This window comes from Cryptomeria japonica, chromosome 1, assembly GCF_030272615.1.
Source record: "Cryptomeria japonica chromosome 1, Sugi_1.0, whole genome shotgun sequence".
Classification (NCBI taxonomy): Eukaryota; Viridiplantae; Streptophyta; class Pinopsida; order Cupressales; family Cupressaceae; genus Cryptomeria; species Cryptomeria japonica.
In genome coordinates, this window is record NC_081405.1 from 11,688,148 (window position 1) to 11,711,043 (window position 22,896).

Sequence of the window (22,896 nt, forward strand, 5' to 3'; positions counted from 1 at the left end):
GATTTGGCAGAAGCATTCATTCAACATTTCTCTTACAACATTGAAACAGATGTCTCAGTTACTACCTTGTGCAATACGAAACAAAAAGAAGGAGAATCTTTCGCAACATTTTTACAGAGATGGAGAAACCTAGCTAGCAGATGCTCGTGTGAAATCCCGCAGAAACAAATGGTGGAGATGTTCACACAAAACGTTAATAAAGCTATTGGCTATGATCTCAGAAAAGCTTGTTTGTCTACATTCAAGGATGTCATTGAAAAGGGCCTAGCAACAGAAAAAGTCTTAATTGAACAAGGAGTTATCAAACTATTCAAAGAAAACAAAGAGGACTTCAAAGGAAAGGACAAACCAAAATTTTGGAACAAGAACAAGAACACGATTAATGATGGTGTTGTTGATGTCAACACAGTGAGACCAAAGTTCGTCTTTTCTTGATCAAATTCTACCAACAATCAAGTGAACAATCAAACAACTTCTAAACCACGAAGGAAGTACACTCCATTGGGAGAACCACTTGAATCAGTATTCAAAAAGCTTGTAGCAAACAAAGTGATCACAGTCCCAGACTTTCCTCCATATGAACCAAAGGTCAAACCGAATTGGTGGAATGATGATGAGTTTTGCGAATTTCATAAGAGCAAGGGTCATAAGACAAGTAATTGCCATCGATTGAAAAACATTGTACAAGATCTCATTGACAGAGGAGATATTGAGATTGAGGGACATTCATCTAACCAAGAACATGAGGTGTTTAAAGAACCATTCCCAAAACATGACAAAGGAAAAGGCAAAGTCACAGATGATCAAGCCAATTACACTAGAGCACCTTACAATTATGATTCTACTATCAATCACATCTCAATGGACAATCATATTTCTACCATTACTATCAAAAATAAAAATCCTGAGAATTCTTCTCAAAGACCCAAAATTGTCCTAAAAGGTGTGGGATCTTCGTCCGAATCTACCTCTGAATGTCATGTTACAACCCGTCGAGGTAAGATCACATTGCCAGGTGCCTCTACTAAGAATACCAATCTTTCATCAACCAAGCCTGAGTACGACCTTGTAGAACAACTAGGGAAGACACCTGCGCTCATATCTATTCTTGAGCTCTTACGTATATCTCCTGCACATAAAGCTATCCTTGATAAAACCTTGAGAGATACTGCTGTCCCTACTGATCTGAACGCGGACCAGTTTCAAGCCATGGTGGGATACTTATCCGTTCCACACTCCCTCACATTCACAGAAGCCGATGACGCCTCCATAAGTCAGCCTCATAATGCACCTCTACATATTGAAGCCTTCATACATAAACACCGAATAAAACGAGTCCTGATAGATGGAGGAGCAGGTCTTAATATTTGTACATTGAGCACCATCAGACAATTGGGATATTCTGACAAGGCTGTGAATTCTACAAACCAAATCACTATCAAGGCTTATGATGATGAAGAGCGCTCGTCCAAGGGCACGGTCACCTTACCACTATGAATAGGACCAGTCACAAAGGATGTGGTTTGTCAAGTCCTAGATCTAGATCTCACATATAAAATATTGCTAGGATGACCGTGGATTCATGAAATGAGGGCAGTCCCATCAACATACCATCAGTGCATTAAGTTTCCTCATAATGGAGTTGAGGTAACGGTCAATGGTGATCCAAATCCATTCATATATTGTAATAACTTGAGATCACATACTGAGACTATCATCCCCAGCAATCGTGAGGCTACTCCGTCTTCAGCATATATTGATCCTGAGTCATTAAAGCCCTCGACATCCAAACAAGGTGAACTTAGAGCTAGGTTTCAAGACAAAGGCATGGGAGAATACACTTTGAATCAAACAATGTTTTTACGACGAGTCATGACCTCTCCCAAGGAATATGGGAGGCCACATCCTAACAAGCAAATCTCCATCATGATGCTCAAATGGGATCCTACCATCTTTCAAAAATGGGGCGAATTAGAAGAAGAAAATTTATATAAAATGCTCTATAAGGATGTTGAAGAGGAAACACATGACCAGATTATAATACCCTGTGAGAACTATGGCAAAGGCTTCAAAATTCTGCAAAGATTCGGGTATGATGGAAAAAGCCCTCTCGGACTACGCAAAGAAGGTGTCATGGAGCCCTTACAACCTGAGCTAACTATAAGAAGGGAACGCTCAAAAGGGCTTGGTTTTCTAAATCCCAGACTACACAATAAAGGAACAAAACAGGTATGGCGAGTCAAAGTCGCTGAAGTTCCACAAGAGGATGATTATTCCACAGATTCCAATGAGTGGGAATGGGGTTCAAACACATCCTCCAGTGACTATGAGCTCAAAGAGATATTCAGAGAGCTAGATGAACCTACAGAGGAGGAGGAATTTTACAAAAAATTCAGAGTTGGCCAAGAACCAACCCATAAGGATCCCGCACAGTCGTCGTTTCAAGGCCCTAGGCCAAGATCACATAGGATGAGGACACCTGTCCCTGAGGGTACTACTAGTGATGATAATTTGGACTCACTCACGATCAAAACTGATGAGGAGAGTGCCATTGATGACCTCGACGACTACCTTGACATACCTGAATATAACCACATCTTCACTATTAGCCTTGCGAACTCTGAAAACACTAAAGACCTTCCCCTTGTCCACCCCCAACTCATTGACTGGGATCATGAGGGACCAGCACAGTTTGATACATTTCAAAATGACGAAGCTATTGTCGATTATCTTGGCATTCGCGATGATCTTCCTCCTGGAGACCACAAAGCAGGATACGCCATAGAGCTTAATAACATGGCATACTTTGGTGAGGGTGTCGGGCCTTCTAGTCGCAAAAATGTGAAAATAAAAACAAAACAAGGGTCTTATGGCGAAAACCACACTGTGGCGCTATCTGACTCTAAAAAAGTAAAAAGAAAGGATGTATCTGAGGGTGAAAACCTCTCTTAGGCGCCCAAAGATGGAAGACTCGACATTCTCCCAGCATCATACGAGGAAAAATCATCCATGTTGGTAGAGGACACTATAAAGACAAACATTGGTACAGCAGAGGTTCCACACAACATATTTTTGGCTCAATCATTGACAGAGGCCGAGAGAGCAAAATTCATAAGCTTCTTTAAGGGACGACAAATCAACTTCGCATGGTCTTACGCGGATATGCCTGGGCTAGACCCCGATTTAGTAATGCATCATTTAACAGTCAAACCGGGGGCAAAACCAGTAAAACAGAAATTGAGGAAAATGCACCCACAAGTGGCATTATTAGTCAAGGCAGAGCTGGAGAAATTACTGGATGTCGGATTCATACGCCCAATTGATTATCCTGAATGGATTTCCAACTTAGTACCTGTTAGCAAACCAGATCGCAGCATCCGAATATGTACAGACTTCAGAGATATCAACAAGGCTTGTCCAAAGGACGATTTCCCATTACCAAACATTGATTTAATTGTTGATCTCACAGCAGGCCATGAGATGTTATCCTTAATGGACGGATTTTCTGGATATAATCAAATCAGGATAGCACCCGAGGATCAACATAAAACATCATTCACTTGTCCATGGGGAACCTTCTGCTGGAATGTCATGCCCTTTGGGCTGAAAAATGCAGGTGCCACGTATCAACGAGCCATGACTACTATCTTCCATGATCTCATGCACATAACCGTGGAAGATTATGTTGACGATCTTTTGGTTAAATCAATAGACAGAAATACACACTTGGACATACTTTCAGTTGCTTTTGATTGGTTGGAAAAGTACAAGGTAAGATTAAATCCTAAGAAATGTGTCTTTGGAGTAACCTCCGGGAAGCTCCTAGGATTCATTGTGTCTAAAAGAGGAATAGAGGCTGATCCAGCTAAGGTCAAGGCTATCTTGGACATGCCACCACCCAAGAATATCAGTCAACTTCGATCTTTACAAGGGAGACTCCAGTCCATACGAAGATTCATAGCACAACTTGCAGATAAGTGTAACCCTTTTCAGCACCTGCTACACAAAAACATCAAGTTCAAATGGGATGAGAACTGTCAACAGGCTTTTCAGGCACTCAAAGATTATCTTTTGAACCCGCCAGTTTTGATGCCACCAATTCCAGATCAACCATTGCTACTTTACATATCAGCTACTCCGACAGCACTGAGGGCACTCCTAGCACAACAAATACCTGACGGCAAGGAAAAAGCAATCTACTATATCAGTCGCACATTGGTGGGATATGAGCTAAACTACACACCAATCGAGCATGCATGTCTCGCTGTGGTCTTTGCTTCACAGAAGTTATGACATTATATGCTCACTCACAAGACTAAGTTGATTGCCAGAATTGATCCACTAAAATATCTGCTCAACAAAGCTACACTTACTGGGCGGCTGGCCAAGTGGGTAATGATTTTGAGTGAATTCGACATTGAATACGTGGACAGAAAAGCTATAAAAGGACAAGCCATCACAGATCAACTGGCAGATGCTCCCATGATAGATGATGTTCCTCTACAGTCAGAATTTCCAAATGAGTCCATTCTAACGATATCACCTGCAAAGCCATGACAATTATATTTTGACGGCTTATACACACAGCATGGGGCAGGAGCAGGTATACTCTTTATAACTCCCCAAGGTGATTCTATACCAAAGTCATACCGCTTATCATTTCCTTGCACTAACAATATAGCGGAATACGAGGCATTAACAACTGGGCTCAGAATTGCAGTTCAGTGGAAGATCCAAGAGCTTCGTGTTTTTGGGGATTCTCAACTGGTCATCCGTCAAGCAACTGATGATTATCAAACAAAATATGAAAAGCTAATGCCTTACAAACAACTGGTAGATGATCTGAAACAACACTTTGCAAAGATAGAGTTTGAGCAGATACCAAGAGAACAGAATCGCGCTGCTGATGCCATGGCTACAATTGCTTCGCTCATTGATCTACCACAAAATGAGACTTGCTATGAGTTCCTGGTAGACAACCTGCTGATTCCTTCATACGAGATCACTCCTACTGAAATGATATGTGTTGTTGGTCTTGAATCCCAGTTATATGGTTCCATATTCACATACCTTCGTGACAATATCTTACCTCCCGATCTATCGAACAACCAACGCCGCACTTTCATTCGCCAATCCTCCCGATACGTTATCCTAGCTGATATCCTATACCGACGAGGTCTAGATGGCACCCTTCTTAGATGTTTAGAGAGTGACGAAGCTCAGATTGCGTTACGAGAAGTGCATGAAGGGATATGTGGTCCGCATACTAGTGGTCCTACCTTGGCCAAGAAACTCATCAGGACTGGATACTACTGGCCTACTATGGAAAAAGATGCATATCAGTTTGTCAAGAAGTGTAAGCAGTGTCAAATTCATGGAGACCTTATACATGCACCAGCACAGGAACTACAACCACTTGCGTCTCCTTGGCCCTTTTGTCAGTGGGGACTCGATCTCATAGGCAAGATTCACCCTCCTTCTTCCAATGGACATAAATTCATTATCACAGCCACAGAGTATTTCACAAAGTGGATTGAAGCCGTGCCTCTCACACAAGTTACTGGGAAACAAATCGCTACTTTCATCCTGAACTACATCATTTGCCGATACGGGATTCCTACTTCCATTATTACTGATAACGGGCGTCCTTTCAAAAATCAGGATGTTCGTGAACTCTGTGAGCGCTTCCATATCTCCCATCGTTTCTCCACACCATATTATCCCCAAGGTAATGGCCAAGCTGAGGCGTCTAATAAAACAATTCTCAAAATCCTTAAAAAGACAGTCGACGACGCTGGCCGTAACTGGCATATCCAACTCAATCCTGCACTTTGGGCCTACCGAACAAGTGTCCGCACGCCTACAGGAGCTACACCCTACTCACTTGTCTACGGCGCTGAAGCCATCTTGCCTATTGAGGTCGAGCTACCTTCTTTACGGGTCTCCTTGAGAAACATAATCAACGATGAAGACTACAGGGTCTCTCGCTTACAAGAACTAGAACTGCTGGAGGAACGATGACACATTGCTTTTAATCATCTCAAGGCTTACCAACAACGAATGAGTCGCAGTTACAATCACAAAGTCAAGCCTCACACATTTGAGGTAGGGGACTTAGTTCTCAGAGAGAACCCCAAGAATCAGCAAGACAGAGATAAGAAGGGCAAGTTCGAACCAAACTGGCTTGGTCCTTACATCATCACAGCAGTATATGGATCTGGGGCATATCAGCTCTCAACTATAGAAGGTGAACCCTTGGAGGATCCTATCAACAGCATGCACCTTCGCAGGTTCTACACATAGCTTTTCAGAGCATCTTAATTCAAAAATACAAAAAAAAATCAAAAAAATTTCAAAAATACAAAAAAAAATTATAAAACAAAAAAAATCGTTACTTGGTGAAAACCTGGCAAACAGGCGCCTTGTGACAACAAAAAAAATTGAAAAATCAAAAAAAGTAAAGAGAAATAATTTCGTCCAACGGTGAAAACCACTTCGGTGGCGCCTTGGGCAAGTACCATGGTGAAAACTGGGTCATCAGCGCCATGCGTAGGGACTTTGCTCCTCCCTCCTTCAGGATTCACTTTCATCCTTTCACTTTGCACACACTCACAACCTATTCATCCATAATAAACTTACCCATTCCCATCATGGCTTGTTATTGATCTACCTAAGATTGGTTAGCCATCCATAACCCTCCCTTTTCACTCCCTTTCCATCCATAATAAATCAGATCCTATCTGTGGCTAAGGCAAATCCTACGTCTAGTAATGGGTGTGGAACTGAGAACATCACATGTTTCGAGGAGTACAGTTTCTTCCAGCTTCCTTCAAGTCTATCCGCGCACAATCCGCAATAAAGCAACATCTGTATCGCCAGTCCACAATAAAGTTCCATCTTCTCCACAATAAAGTATCAGTTTTATGGATTCAGTCAGTTTCAAATGAGACACAGCAGCAACAATGAGCTTCAACAAAATCAAATCTTTCAACAGACTCAGACAACATATGGTTCAGTGCTATCTATCCTTTTTGTGAAAGTGAACATTGTGACCACAATCAAATAAGACTTAAACAAGTGACAAGAGACACTAAACTTGAGGACTACAGTGGATGTTGGTGTCGAGTCTTGGTTTTCTTTTGATTTTTTTTTTTTTTGGTGACATGTCTTTTAGCTTTTCTGGGATGTCTTTGACTAGAGATTCTATCTCCAGGATGTCTTTGACTAGAAAGGCAAGGATGGGGTATCGTCACCTATTTGTATTTGCTGTCTATGGATTGTCTTTTTAGTAATGCTATGACTTGTCCAAGGATATGAGGACACTGTGAGTCTAGTATGAACTGGGGCATTCCTTGTTTGTGACTGTCTTATCTCCATGCAAACAGGTACAATGACTTTCTGGGCCGAACAAATGCCTCGATTGTCATAACCTATTCTGCCATAATAAAGCTCAATGATGATAACGCACAAGAAGCTCTTTCACGTTCATATCTTCTGTCTTCCATCCCCCTTTCTTGATTGACTTCCATTGTCCTTTTCGAGTCGGCGTAGCCCGCTGTCACATGACTGAGTATACTGACACACCAAAAAACATTTGCATTTCATATAGTTACACCTGCATCACCACATATAAGCATTTCATACATACATATAGATATCACAATTGCATCACATCCTGCATACAACACATGTTAGCACATCTCACATTTTCATTATGTAAATAATCATTTGCATTATCATATTCATTTGCATTACATACATTCACATTTGCATCATGCATCACATATACAACATAAAAGAATAAAAATATATATTGCATCGCATCATATAAGCATCCATATCATAAAACATGCATCATAAGAACATCTCATCACATAAGGTACACATGCATATAGCTGCCGCAAAAATGAATCATCTCATATATAATCAAAATGTGTCATGATACAATGATGTCAAAAGAATTATATGGTTACAAAAGAATCACCCGCAGGTGTCTACAATACAAAAAAATGATACATATACTGATACAATGGGGAGCCCTCTATGGCTATGATGAACTCCCTCCCTCGGAGCCGCCTGGCCTCGACGGAGTCTGAGCTGTAGATAGACCCGCTCCAGGATCCCCCTGTCTCTCTGGTGGTGGTGGAGGGCCCATGACCCCACCGCTGGACGCCTGCCTCCTACGACTCCCTCCCGTAGCTGTCGCTGTGCGCGACGATCTATGGAAGCTCCTCGCCCGCTGATCTGCTGGCACGACAACATAGTACAGATCCCTCCAATAGGCGATCTCCTCTCCGGCTCGCAGCACATATGCGTAGCCTGCCCCTGCATCCTCTGCTGCCCGCCTCCCTGCCCTCAGAGCTGTCTCGGCCTCAGTATATCTCTGGATGGCCTGGTCCCTCTCCCGCTCTGTGTCCCTGAGCTTGATCCTGAGATGATCCCTCTCCCGCACCAAATCCTCAATCTCATCTGCCTGGCCCTGGCAGATCTCTCGCAGCCTCAACAGCTCATCCTCCTCAGGATCTCCGCCCTCAGCCTCTGCCTGTGGCTCCTCCTCTACAGGTGCCTGTCCCTGTGCCTCTGCCTGCACCTGTCTAGGTGCTTGAATAGGTACCTGTGCCTGTATCTGTCCCTGTCCCTGCACCTGTCTAGGTCCCTGTCTAGGACCTTGTGCTGCTGGTACCTGTAGGGGTAATCCACCCCGACCCCTCACCACCAGAGCTGCTCTCTCCTGTCCTCCCTCCCTCCGAGGTGCTACTCGCCTCTCCCCCACCACTCCTCTCCGCCTCCGTCTGCCCCTGCCTCCATCTCCTCCACCATCATCATCATCATCCCCCCCAGCCTCTCCCTCCAATAGCTCTCCCGGATCTGTCAATCTCGGAAATGGATGCTCTGCCCAATACGCAGAGTACTCTGCGTCCATCCCTACATCCTCTACCTCTGGCCACATGTCCCATGGTAACGGCATCATCTCCGCCAGCTGTGTCACGGCTTGATCATATGATAGCAGTGGCCCGAACTGTACCTGATCTCTGACTGTGCGGGCATACATGCCCGAGCCTCGTGGCATCCGCTGAATCCGCCCAAACTGCCTGCATACCCTGTCGACAAGCTGCCTCTCCAGAATATAGGGCGTCCGCCCCATCAGATACCTACTCCTGAATACATAGGGTAGCTCCAATGCGTCGTCCTCCCACTCCTCGCACCCCAGGTACGGCCTCCAGATAACCATGTCTATGTCATCTATGACGCGCCTCCAATGCTCCAATCTACCAATCCGAGGCTGGGATGTGATCATGTTGTACAAATGCACGAAGCTCCGTCCCTGCCCTCTGCCTCTGAAGTGGATCGGCCGTGTGATGGGAAGGTGCTCATATGCCCACACCTGAAGGAGAGTAACGCTGCAGCCCAAGCCCACTGATCCGTGGTACACAAACTGATGCAACTCATAGTACAAATGGGCCAGGACACATGGCCCCCATGCATACCTGGTGTGCTCTATCATCAGTGTCTCCAATGCCCCTCCCCAGCCAACTGCCAATCCTCGTGTGGCTCTGTCCGGACATAAATACCCACTGATAGCTCCCCCAATAACAACCGGCAATGCTAAACCTGTGGCGGTCATGGTATCCCAGGTCACGTGACCTGCTCGCATCTCCAAACCGGGATCCTGAAACACCCGTCTCAATGCCTCCCTGTCACCGTCACGATCGTATGGAATCAACTCTCCATCGATCGGGATATGCAGTATCCTGTACACATCCTCCAATGTCACTGTCATCTCACCCATCGGCAGGTGAAACGTGCACGTCTCAGAGTGCCATCTCTCAGCCAACGCAGTCAGCAACCCCATGTTTGCCCGAAACTCAGGCACAAATAGCACGTGTAAGACCCATCTCCTCAATGGAAATCCTATCCTGGATCGACAACTTTGGTCGCAACCTCTGAGTCGATGGGAATCTCTCCCGTGACTCCAACATCGGCAAATACTCCTGCAGTCACACAATCAATCTTGTCAGTTATCGTGGCATTCACTGTTTATCACAAAATGCTACTTGCTACCTAAATGCATACGCTTACCTATCCTAGTGACACTCACTGTTCATCACAAAGTGTTGCTATCTACCCTAGTAGTGCTCCCTGTTCATCACAAAGTACTATGTGTGTGACATTCCCTGTTTATCACAAAGTGTCACTCACATTCGCACTCCCTGTTCATCACAAAGTGCTGCCTATCTTGGTGCTCCCTGTTCATCACAAAGTGCCTTGATCTATCCTAGTCTTCCTAGAGGACCTGCTTGAGTGTCTCCTCTCAGCAGCTTATCCAATCGACAGCGTATGTTCATCACAGAACTGCCGATTTGACCTAGAAGACTCAAACTATGCATTTTAACACACAAACGTGCTTTTAACACACAAACGCGCTTTTAACTCCTAAACGCGCTTATAGACTGCATAAACGCGCCTCTGCAACACAGACGCGTTTTCTGAACACAAACGTGCCTATACCATTCACAAATGCGACCAGGGAACACAGACGTCCCTACATGACATAAACGCTCCTACAAAGCACAGACGCTTCTACATTTCACAAACGCGTCCGTATTCAGCACAAACGCGGTTCCAGGCACAGACGCGCCTGGACCTGACACAGACGCGCCTGGCACTGACACAGACGCGGTTGCGCGTTTTTGCATATTTTATCTACCCTATTCCTAGCGCATTTATTGCTACTAAACATGCATTTATGACAAAACTCGAAATGCGTGAAAGTACGAGGAGGTTTTCGGGTACTTACCGGCTCTCCTGCATCGGCTGGTCGCTGGAATCGGCGAACACGGTCGAATCTATGAATGGAAGCCATCGCTGCTGACTGCTGCTGCTCTTTTCTCGCTCTGCATTGTGATCTTCTAAGGGTGTGGATGACAATGAGGATGTCTTTTGCCTGTGGTCTATCTTATAGCCTACCCTAGCCCTCGCCCTCATTTCCCGAGTCAGTATTCTTCATCCTGTGACTTTGTCACTCTATCCAGTCAGTCCATTCTAGCCTTTCTTTCTTATCGAGAGATTGTCTGCAATCTTTTCAAACATTTTCATCCAATCTCTCGAGGGGGCATATAATTCCCATCTTGGGGCAACTTTGTATCAGTTCATCTTATCTTCTTTGAAACAACGCGACGAGCCGCATTGTCTCAAAGAGGGGCAAAATGTAGACACCTAAAATTGTCCAGTCTAATTAAATAAATATTTTATTTATTTAATTATCTAAGCCTAATTCTTCTATTAATTAAATAAATCTTTATTTATTTAATTAATTCATTTATCCTCTTCTAGCCTTATTTCTCATTTAAATAAATACATTTATTTATTTAAATTATCCCTTTCCTAAATTAAATAAATATTTTATTTATTTAATTGTCCTACTTCTTCTATTAATTAAATAAATCTTTATTTATTTAATTAATTCATTATCTTTTTCTACACATGACACATGTCACTCATCTCTTATTTTCTACACTACCTACCTCTTTCATTATTTTGGTATTTCTTATACCTACCCTCTAATCCTAGCCGACCTCCTTTTTACACCTCTCAATCTTATCCCTCCATTTCTTATTGTGTCTTCTATTTAAGGAGATGCTTTCTTTATTGTCAAACCCTAATCGACAATTTGGAGGACTCGACTACACTACGATCCTACTTGCAACCACATTCCGTTCTTTGTTGAGCTCTTGTGCATATAAAAATCTGAGAGCAAATATATCAAGCAAGATCAATGGAGATAGGAAGAATGGAGATCAAAACCCTATTGGACATGTGATGGTATAATCTTTGTGATTTTGAGTTATTTGCATTGTCTTAGGTAATTTTCATATGTTATGGTGGATCTTTGTTGATTGTTAGGCTAGGGTTTGGTGGTTGAATTCATTTAGCCTTTCAATTTTGTTATTATTGTTATCCATTTTCACCATATACACCTAGTTATACCATTGGTTAAGCCAAGGTAAGTAAACAAATGATAAAAAGAGAATATGGCATTGGAAGGAAAGAAAGATTCACAATCAACGATCACAAACTCTAACCTTCATGTATGCCTTTAGAAACTAGTGGAAAAGAGAACTATGTAAACCCTTGTGACTGTCTTCCTTGATGCATTATGCTGTTCAAGTAGGAGGACAACCATCTAATCTTGGTGCATCACCTCTTTCCCTCTTATGCAATCCTTCTTTCCTTTCCCTTCTAAACTTAGAAGAAAAGGATAGTTCTCAGGTTTATATAGTGTTGGATTGGTCCAACATTGATGCATTTAGATTAAAAAGGAAGCCCACCTCTAGAGAGTCAACCTCATTTCCAAAAGTTTCACACTTTGAAGTTGTTTCCATTGTGTCATTGGAAAGCGAGCCTAATCCAATAAGATGCAATTTCACGTGACAACACTTTCCATATAACATACATATAATATGATATTAACATAAAAATAAATATTAACTACACTTAAACTATTAAAAAATAATATTTACACCCATATAAAAATTTAAAATAACAATATTATTCTCATATCATACGGCAATAAATGTAACACAACATTTCAGCATTTTTACTTTATGTTTCATGTTGGAAATTTGGTTTTATACTAAAAGTAATTATTATTAATTTAATTAATTCTCCCTGTTAAGTGGATCTTCATCCGTAGGAATATAAAGGAAAAACTTCTACTTTTTCGTGTGTAGATCTTTAAATGAGAAGTTCTAAAAACATGATTAATGCAATGTTGGCTTGTATGATTAACTGATTCTACGAACTCAAATCCTGGCTAATTCCCATGACCACCCGCTCAAGGCTAAGAAATCCTTGAAAACTTTTACACTAGATAAATTTTCCGTTACTTTTCTTTGTTCAATTTACGCTGGTCTGAGCGCTTCGTTTGCGCCCACCATGACTGCAAGCACGCAGTGTAGATAGAACGGATCCGCATTGGCAACGTGAGTGCCATACTTTAGATTGATTTGACCAAGTGGGCATTGTTGTTTGAAGCGGGAATGTTACCCCAGTTTGCAGAAACAGCAGCCAGCTTTAGCAGGGCTTCAACCCTGATGTTGAGGATGGGCACTGATGCTCACCTCTATGATGATCCCCAGGATGCCAACATCAACTCTCTTCTCGACAGCAAGTTCGACTCAGAGAAGGTCGAGGCATTGAAACGTCTTCTGGCCCTTATGTCCCAGGGCTGTGATGTCTCCAATTTCTTCCCCCAGGTTGGATAGATATTTTCTTAGTTTCTTTTGTTATTTAATTAAATGAATGGGCCCCTTTTGAATTGACGATCTAGGATCCGAAGAGCTATTTAAATTTTTTTCTGAACTGGACGAATTTATCTCGTTATAATTGAGAATTCCTGCTGATTTAAGTTCCTAAGCTCTCCGAGTTCCTGAAATTATTTGCTGGATATAATGCTATGGTAAAACAATTTCCAATTTCATGAAAAGTGTGATTTAGCAAAAGTTTGTAGGAAAAGCCGGCTTAAAAAAAGAATGGATGCCCATGGAAGCTATGTGGAGTGCCAAAGTCGGGCTATTACTGCAATAAGGCCTATGTTCAAATGGTGGGCTGCCCTCCGGTGTTCTTGTGGAGCTAGCTACCTTTTGCTTTGACTGTTAATACTGGCTGCTCTTGTCCCAATTTTAATATGGCCTGCTCTTGTGCCGATGTTGCAATCGTGAATTGTGCCTTTCCAAGCTCCACTCTTCAAGTTGTAATTGCCTAGCATGCTGTAATATGGGCTGCTCTTCTTCCAATATACCAAGTGTGAAACGTGGCTTTCCAAGGTCACTGTTCAAGCTGTAATTTCTGAATATGATCTAATAATCAGCAATTAATTCCAAATAACAAAACAAATGTAAAGGATCCATGTAGCATTTAATAAGTATTTGGGGATTGCAGCCTGTTTTTTTCCCTCCTAAAAATGAATTTTCTTAATTATCAATATCATCGTCATCATTGACATTAGATGTAAGAACATTTGAAGAACCACAAGCAATGTCATTTTTGCTTGCACTAACACCGTGATCACTTTAGGACTCCTCAAGTGCAATGTGTTGGGAAGTGGAAGCATCCAAGTAAGTCCGCTTTAGCTCCATATCTGACAACTTTGTGTTCCCTTTCTTTTAGCCATGTTGTTTGTGCAAAAGGAGACGAAAGTGAGAATGCACATACACCAAAGTCTCTACCGTTTTTTTGAGTGGTTGTGCTTTACTAAGTTGATGAAAGTATGTTCTTCGGTTCTTCTCAGATGCAAATGAACTAGCAACTTAAGAAGATAAAGTAGAGAGAGAGAATTATATATTATAGAAATAAAATTAAAAAAAAAAAAAAATATAAACGAAATTTTATGTGATGTCCCCATCCTTTACCATCAATTACATGGAACCAATGTGATCAACATAATAAACAGTAAATCCATGATCTGACATAACCATAAGATGGCACCTCATATCGATCATCATCAAGACAGCATGAAGGAATTATGATACGTACTGAAGAGCTGACATTGATCTAGCAATACTCATAGATCATAATATTGATGCCACACAAAAACATACACATCGTAGAGAATAATCATGATTCCTCTAAGCAAGGAGAACTCCTATTAGCATCGATCATATACGAAGGCAATCCAAATTGATATCATCATTATGCAGAAGCAACATTCATTATCGATGTGGAAGAAGGATTAATTAAACGTGAATAGATGATTATATTAATCATGAAGTAACAACCAACAATTTACTAATCTATCGATTAGTTATTCAATAAATGATTAATGATTATACTTAATAATGCAAAGGCAGCTGTTAGGAGTAAAGGTGCGATTTGTATAATTAAGAATTGTTCATGGAAAGGTGCATAGCCCGATTTGTGTAAGTAATGAAAAGATGCAGTTAAGTGAAGGACTTGTCTTTACTTAAGTAAGAGGTGCAACTATTCAGTATCCTAAGTTATTAAAAGAGGATCAATCTCATTCCAATCGCCATCATTGACATTGTTTATTTATATACTTATCCATATTTGGATCGCTCATTTGAGCAGCCACCTTATTGGCAAACTCGGTTGCATACATTCAAAGACAGTAATCAGTAACAACACCATAACTATTGCATACTTCCAAAGTATAATTAGAAACTACAATCCTATCATTATTGCTATAAGCGATTGGCAGAAGACTTGAGCATACTTTATATTGCCATATTTGAAACAGCAGGGTTAACTCCATTCACAATTGCAAATTGGAGTATAGCAGAGATCATCATTGCATAATATTCATTATCAAATCAGAAATAGCAATAGAAAACTCCATCGCATTGAATTGATAGATTCATATGTTATAGATTTGAATATCATTGCACATATATATGCCCATTGCATTCTTCAAGGTAGAGTATATCGATTATCATTGTTACATAAGTGGTATCATCATAATTTTGACAAGATTCTCATTGTTACATAAGTGGTATCATCATAATTTTGACAAGATTCTATGTTTGTGCTATAAGTAAGATATTTGATTAGAAAGAAGTCTCTTGCAATTGATTTATAATCGGATAATCTCATTATCTTAAGAATTCTCATAAGGGGACATTACATTTTAAAGATGAAAAAATAAAAAATTATTAAACTTGTGATAAAATTTTGAATGTGAGAAGTTGGAGGTTTTGGAATAGTTGGCCATAGAAGTGCCACTAATTGTGAGCATTCTTTTTGAACTTATCACAAAGAGTCTTAATGAACTCATTCATTGGAGTTTACAAAATCAATGAAGTCACTCATGACGACATCCTGCAAATCAAGATCAAGGAAGAGTATGAAATGCTACTGGTGAGTTCAAAATCTCTATATGGGGCAATCCTCATTGGTATAAAAAGAATTTCAATAATATAGTATTTTGTACTGAATGCAAAGATAAAAAGATGCTGCGAGGTGCGCATTGTGTTCCATTTTTGTTCAATAATTTTGTCACTTGTTTGTAGAAAGTTTTTTTAGGGTTCTGCTCTTTCTTATTTATGATGGTCTTTAGTTTCTCAATCATTGGTTTGATGCCATCATATATTTCTCCCAAGCAAGGCTTGTCCATGCCAGTTAATGAATCATAGCCAAAATGGGCTTGATGAAACTAAGGAGATACTCCACATGATCCCACCAAGAGTCATTTAGGATCATTTGCTTAATACTTGTCAATTTTGTTGCCCTCTTAGTGCTGTTTTGCTTCCATATGGACCAAGTTTGGCTAATGACCGTGCTAGAAAGTATACCCTTTGTTCTTTTTTATTTGAAGTATGATTTGCTCTATGGCCTATTAGTTCATTTGCTTGAACTTGCTCTACAACATGTTCTATTAGTTGCTTTGATGGCATAAGTACATTTTTTTCAGGGCAAGCTTTGATGCTTAGTCTAGGAATTCAACACAAATGGACTTTCATCTGGCTATATGAAATTGAATACCTAAAATTACATCTCATATAAATCCAAATATAACCCCCACCACCTAGAACCAATATTATCATATCAACATACTTCCAAATGAGAACTTGAATCTATTTTGAATTTAGATTTGCCTATGGAGTTAAGCAGCTGCCATTGTAATTCTTATGGCAAGAAATTTTATAAACAACACATTTAAAACAAATAAAATTTTAAAAACAAAAATGGATATATAAGACGTAGCTCTTTTAAAATTTTGTGTAGTCATACATCGTAGAAAGGTGAAAGAAAACAAAGTAGAGAGTTTGTTTCATGTTTGGAAAAACAAAACTTCCCTCTTTTCAAAAATATTCTTCTATGCTCTTCGTGGTAGCTAATGGATACTTGCAAATGCATAGGAATGGCAACATTGTGGAGCCTTCAATGATCAATCTTTAGCCCCTTTTGTTGAAGACAAACAAGAATAGAGGTTCAGCCTTTTGGAATGGTACTTGTCTTTTGCAATACAAATGAGCTAAAATGAGTTTGTTATGGTATTTGAAATGTTCTAGATGTCACTTTTAGAGTGACCAGGTCAAAGTCAAAGGAGGGAAAGAAAGAAGCAAAAAGCACAGAAAAATTGATGGTTTTGCCTTGGGTTCGGTTGGGTTCGCCTGGATCCTCTTCCGGTTCAGCTAGGATCATCTAGCAATGTCCCTTGTTTGTATCCACAGGTGGACCAAACCGGATCTGGTAACATAGCTTAAAAACCTCTTCAAACTAGTCAAAAAATTTTATCTTTGGAAAAAGTTGGGAATCAATCTCAGAATTTGTTCTTCATCTTTGTTTTTCTTTTTCCGTTTCAGGGGATCAAATGCATGGCTTCATATAGCAGAGTCCCGGTTCAGGCATGGTGGCTTGAATTCTCTGACAGGGATATATACTGGCTGCCAATGGCATGCGTTAAAGTTTGTGGGTTTTGCTAGGATGGGCTGCAGCTATGATTTGGAGGCTTTACAGAAGCAACAACAAAACAATTCAACAAAAAAATATTTGCTGTGAAGAGAAGAGAAAACATCAAACATAGAATGCAAATTCATCAGAGTGGATTATTGTAAAAATAAAAAATAATATTCATAAGATATTTTCTCTGATTTTCCCCCTTGCTACAGATATGAACAGCTTACAATGGGTACTGATGCTTCTAATCCCCCTCACCTAATTACATGCTCTGCATTACTTTTATACAGATGTAACAATAGTTTTTTCACATTCCATAAGGGGCATTATTCTAAGAGAAAAGATAATCTTCCAGCTTCAAGGGATTAGGAAATAACATCACAATAAATGGCAATTAATTTGTAATGGCAGCTGATTTGACATCCAACTTGTTACTGTTTTTATTTGTGACTTCAATTCTTTGTAGAATATAAGACTTTACGATGGAATCAGAAAATATAGAAATAGCATTTGGGAATATCATCATCAGTATGATTTCTCTTTGCATTTTTAGAGGGCCAGCCCCCTCATATGACGAGAGCTTTGTATTTTTGTGTACTTTTTAGCAAAAAACACAAAAGAAACAAGAAAGTAGAAGGATGAAAAGGGAAACAAATCGAGAAACCTTAGGTGGAGTGAATGTGCAGAGGAACACTGAATGATTTAGTCAAAAAGAAGGTATTGTGGATCTGGAGCTTTCTTCTCTAATGTGAACAGAAATGTGGGAATGATTTACACAATGGAACAACAAAAACCTCATAGAAACACAAAATCTTCATAGCTTAGATTTAACAACATCTAAGTGATGCAAAGGTCCTAGCATCGCAAATGCAAGACAGAGAAAATACTACATGCAATAAAAAATGATTTACTGGGCATGATTAAATTCCATTGAAAGCTGGGAATTAGGTTTTGCAAAAAGAAATCCATCTCCTCTATTAATGAGTAACATAGGATTCCGTTATGTTAGAAATTGCATTTCATTTTAATACCAAATACATCTACAATCACACATGGTTCTAAATCTCACGAGAGAGCACACTAATGGCAAAGAGCTTGTGTATTCAAGAGTTACATACTTTGCCATTAATTTTATTCCCTTGTAGAGTATAACAACTACATTGTTTAACCTTAGGTGCATGTTTGTGAGCGAAAGGTGGTTGGAGAGTCCTTATTGTAGGAAGGCTTAAGAAGACAAGGTTGTGAAGACTATTTTTGATGATACAAGACCACGAAGGAGATCATCAAGGAAAGTTTTTAATCTAGGTTTTTTAAATTTTTATATAACATGGTTTGATATTTTAATTTGTTGATTATTATTTTAATTTTTTTGATTACTTTAATTTTCTGATATCCTTTCCATTCAATCTCTTTTTTTAGTTGTTAGAATTGTTGGTTAGGGTTTTGTGGTTGGTGGATGAGAATAAACCCCATGGGGTGGGTATCTATGTGAGGCCATGGATAGGGGTAGAGAAGCAGTTCAAAATTTGTATGGGTCAAACAAAACCAAATATGAAACCATATGGCACATTATTGATTGGAGGTGGAATTGACAACTCCACCAACATAATCATGCTTCTGCCTACTATTTGAACCCCAAGTTTTTTTTCGTTTCCTTCATTTAGAGTAGAAGTAGAGGTTATGCTTAGCCTTAACATGTGTATTGAGAGATTGATCCTCAATGACAACCTTTGAGGCCTCACAAATGATGAGTTTCAAAGTTATAAGAGGGTGTGGGAGGCATAATTTTCTTCAACTTTGTGTTTGTAGGAGAGAAACTTTGCAACTAGGTAAAAAAACATTCTACTTAGTTTTAGATTACAATTTGTTTTAAGTTTACTATGATTCTTACTTTTTAACAAAATTTTAAATGTTATCCTTGTAGATTTGTAGTAGGAAGGATTTTTTTGCCGCAATGCATAATCTTCAAAAGCTTGCTGTTTGCATTCTATCCTAGTCTTGTAGTGCTTTTGTGAGTGCAACTAGAGTGCTTTTGAGGTCATTCACACAAAAAAGTGCAATAGATTGACTTAAAATTGATTGAATGACTTTGTGTTTGTGTGGTACAACTTTCAAGTGCATAAAAATAAGGTACATGGGTAGGGAACAAATCATGCACTTGATCTCAATGAGATTGATACATACCTAGATTGGGTTGCTAAGGATTTGAATCCATCGTTTACTACTAATGAGATTTTGATTTGGAGAGGGACGAAGTTGAATGGCAAGCAAGTATGGCAACTTATGGGGCTTTACAAGGTGAGTTTGGTGAGTCATTATGGGCGGGTTCATCTCATACACAGCATGGACCTATGCTTCAGATTCTTGTTGAGGATATCACAGTTGTACCATTCGTTGATGTGTTTTTTATGCACCTCAAACACAAAATAAAATACCAAGCATCTTATCCTCTCTAGAACAAAATTTCCTAAAATGCTAAACTTCGTGATCATACGAGGTGACTCCATGGTTCCAAATGTCAGGTCTTGATGTGTAGATAAGCTTAATAGTTTGATGTGATATTGCTGGAATCACAAGGGGACTTACATTTTATGACGCTGTTGGAATGTGAAAACTAACTTGGCTTAGGAAAAACAAAAGGTAAAAGAGATAGGGTTTAGGGAGTCTAATCTAATTCCTAAGGTCAATGATAACAATTGATGATGTTTGGATGAATACATTCTTTAAACCAAGCTTTTCTTCACCATGCTAGAGACAACTCCACAAAACTAGTGCAATCTTCTAAGGGTGATAAAAGGTTTTCATATCATGAACATTCATTCAAATACCCAAATGTGGTGCATCTTGAACATATATCCACAGCTGAACTTAGCATAATTTGAGGTTCAGGTTAACTATGCACTGCAATTAGAAATCATCTAACCACAAATAGTATGAACCAAGGAATTATTAATATCCACACATTACTTCATCATAATCCATGAACTTCATCTAATTTGAGGATATAACAAGAAACCATGCAACATGTAGAAGAAACACCACTATTCACCATAAATTCAATGAAAAGTATGTATATTTACATGCCTTAGCAACAATTTCTGCTTTCTCCTCCTACTCTACTCTAACTCTATTCTAACTTCTAATCTCTTGATTATTGTCTCTTAACCTTTACAAATGAGAGAACTGAGCCTTATATAGAAATCTCATTACAATTCGAAGGCTCAGATTAATTTACAATCACAACATAGGATTGCATGACAAAACCCTAATTAGGGTTAAATACAACCAACTCCTTTTCGACCAATGAGAATATTATATTATGTTGGACACATGTCCTTCTTTGAATTCGAACCAATGAGAGATGAGGTTAGGTAGGATAAACAATATTTGATGAAATGCCATGTGTCACTTGCTCTTTCATGGGATAAGTCAGGTACGTCGGACTTGTACATGATGATGTGGAGTAACTTGACTTGTTGATGATGAATAAGATGCCACCTCATCAACCTGTATATCATGTGGATTTGATACCTCATCACAAAGAAGTGTTGATACCTCGGGCAATATCTCTTAATACTTGACATCTCCAATTGCCCGATTGTGATGATGAAGATGGATCATATTCCCAAATTGCATCATCTTGATCAAGTTTTTAACTTTGATTAACTCTTTTGAAACTATCTAACTTGATCACACCTCATTCTTTCATCTCCATTCTTGGGAATTCTCCTTTGTGTAGTATTTTACCTCGAATCTTGCATTAGACTTGAATTCCTTCACCTGATGTAGGGATAGCTCCATGATGTACTGGCTTAGGATCTTGGATTTTCAGAGGAAATTCAAGATATTTGCAAATTTCTTCATCTCATGGATATGCCTTGAAACTATCTCGAATCTTGATGTGGAGATGTTCTTCATCATTCCTCCTTGTGCAGAGTAATCCATGTTTAGCCTTCTTTCCATGTTGCAACGTTGATCTTTTCCTTCACATTAAAGGCTTGATGTGAATGTGATCTCTTATTCTCAATGATTTCTTCCTCATTTGCCATCATTCATAGCAAGACTTAGCATATGCATTTTGGTCACCATTCCTTAATTAGGGCAGAGTTACAAGGATGGAGTGGGTTAGTGCCCTCCTCGATGTTGCATTTTTGAGGTTGGAATACTTTATTGTGTGCATCTCATCTTTGATGCTTGGGAATCTCGACCCCTTCATTATATTACTGAGCCTTGCATCCAACAATAGCATTTCATCACTTGCAATGCTGATGCCTTTCTTTGATGCTTTCTCCATGTGGTGAAATCCTTTGTTTCGTGCTTCATGCATCCTTTTGTCTTCACCCTTGACTGGCCATCATTTGTTTGCCCTATCCCTCCATACGCTTCAAATTAGGACCACTTTATCTCCACGTTACATTTTAAGTCTCCCTTATCTCTCATGTTGTCTTTTGAATCCACAAGCTTCACGTTTGAGTCCACATGTTTCAGTTTAGGTCTGCATGTTTTGATTTAGGCCAGGACCTATCCATACACATTTCATCTTAAAGTCCACCTTCACACGCTTTAAAAGTGGGGGTGGATTTCATTGAAGCATGGATTTTAGCATCCTATGGATAGATCTCTCCCTTCAGTTTTGTGGATTTTTGTATTTCGTGGATTCCATCATGTTGTGGACAAATGTGATCACTTCACCCTCCTGTCATGGATTTTAGCATTTTGTGGATTGTTTGTTTCCCATGGACAAACTTAAGCACCTCATCTCCAAGTCATGGATCTGAGCAAGCCAAGGACAAATGTTGCTCTCCATCTTCAAGTCGCGGATTTAGTCAAGTGAAGACACAGTTGATAGCTCATCACAAGATCGTGGATTTCATCAAGGCATGGATTTGGTGAGGTCGTGGATTCTTGCTTCTCATGGACAAATCCCTCATCTCCCCTTAAAGTCGTGGATTTTGGGAAGTGATGGACAAATCTTGCATTTCATCATGAAGTCATGGATAAAAATCGTTCACTTCAGCTCTCACCTATCTTGATCATTAAAATACCTTGGTCGTGGATTTTGGAGGTTCATGGATGAAAGATGCCAACTAAGATATTGACACAATCTGATTTGTTTGTTTCAATCAAGTTCTTTGACCCACGAAAAATGGTTTGATTTTCAATGCAGAGTTTTGTGTTTTTTTGGATTTTTTGAGGTTTATGCTTGAAATTTTGACAATGTAGAAATGAGTACAAGTGCAAATTCATAAAGAATAATTGACTGAAGTTAAGTTGCAGACTTCTGATTTTATTTAACAGCAATGAACAAATGGAAATAATTATTTATTTTTCAACAATCAAAGCCAATAATGGCCTACCAGGCATCCAACACTAGGATTGAAGGATAATTATTGGCCCGAATAGGTAGAAAGAATGATAGAAGCCCTTCCAACTGCAACTAATAACTCCAATGAGCTTTATTCACCTCCAAGATAATTACCA

General features: G+C 39.7%; 1 protein-coding gene across 1 annotated transcript in view; it reads left to right on the plus strand.

Moving 5' to 3' along the window:
- Positions 1-12,724: 12,724 nt before the first annotated feature.
- LOC131036690 (AP3-complex subunit beta-A) overlaps positions 12,725-22,896 on the plus strand; it is a 229,297-nt gene continuing 219,125 nt past the window's right edge. The window contains exon 1 of the mRNA XM_057968648.2: positions 12,725-13,256. Coding sequence (XP_057824631.2) covers positions 13,041-13,256 — 216 coding nt within the window. The 5' untranslated portion in view covers positions 12,725-13,040. The remainder of the gene's footprint in view (positions 13,257-22,896) is intronic.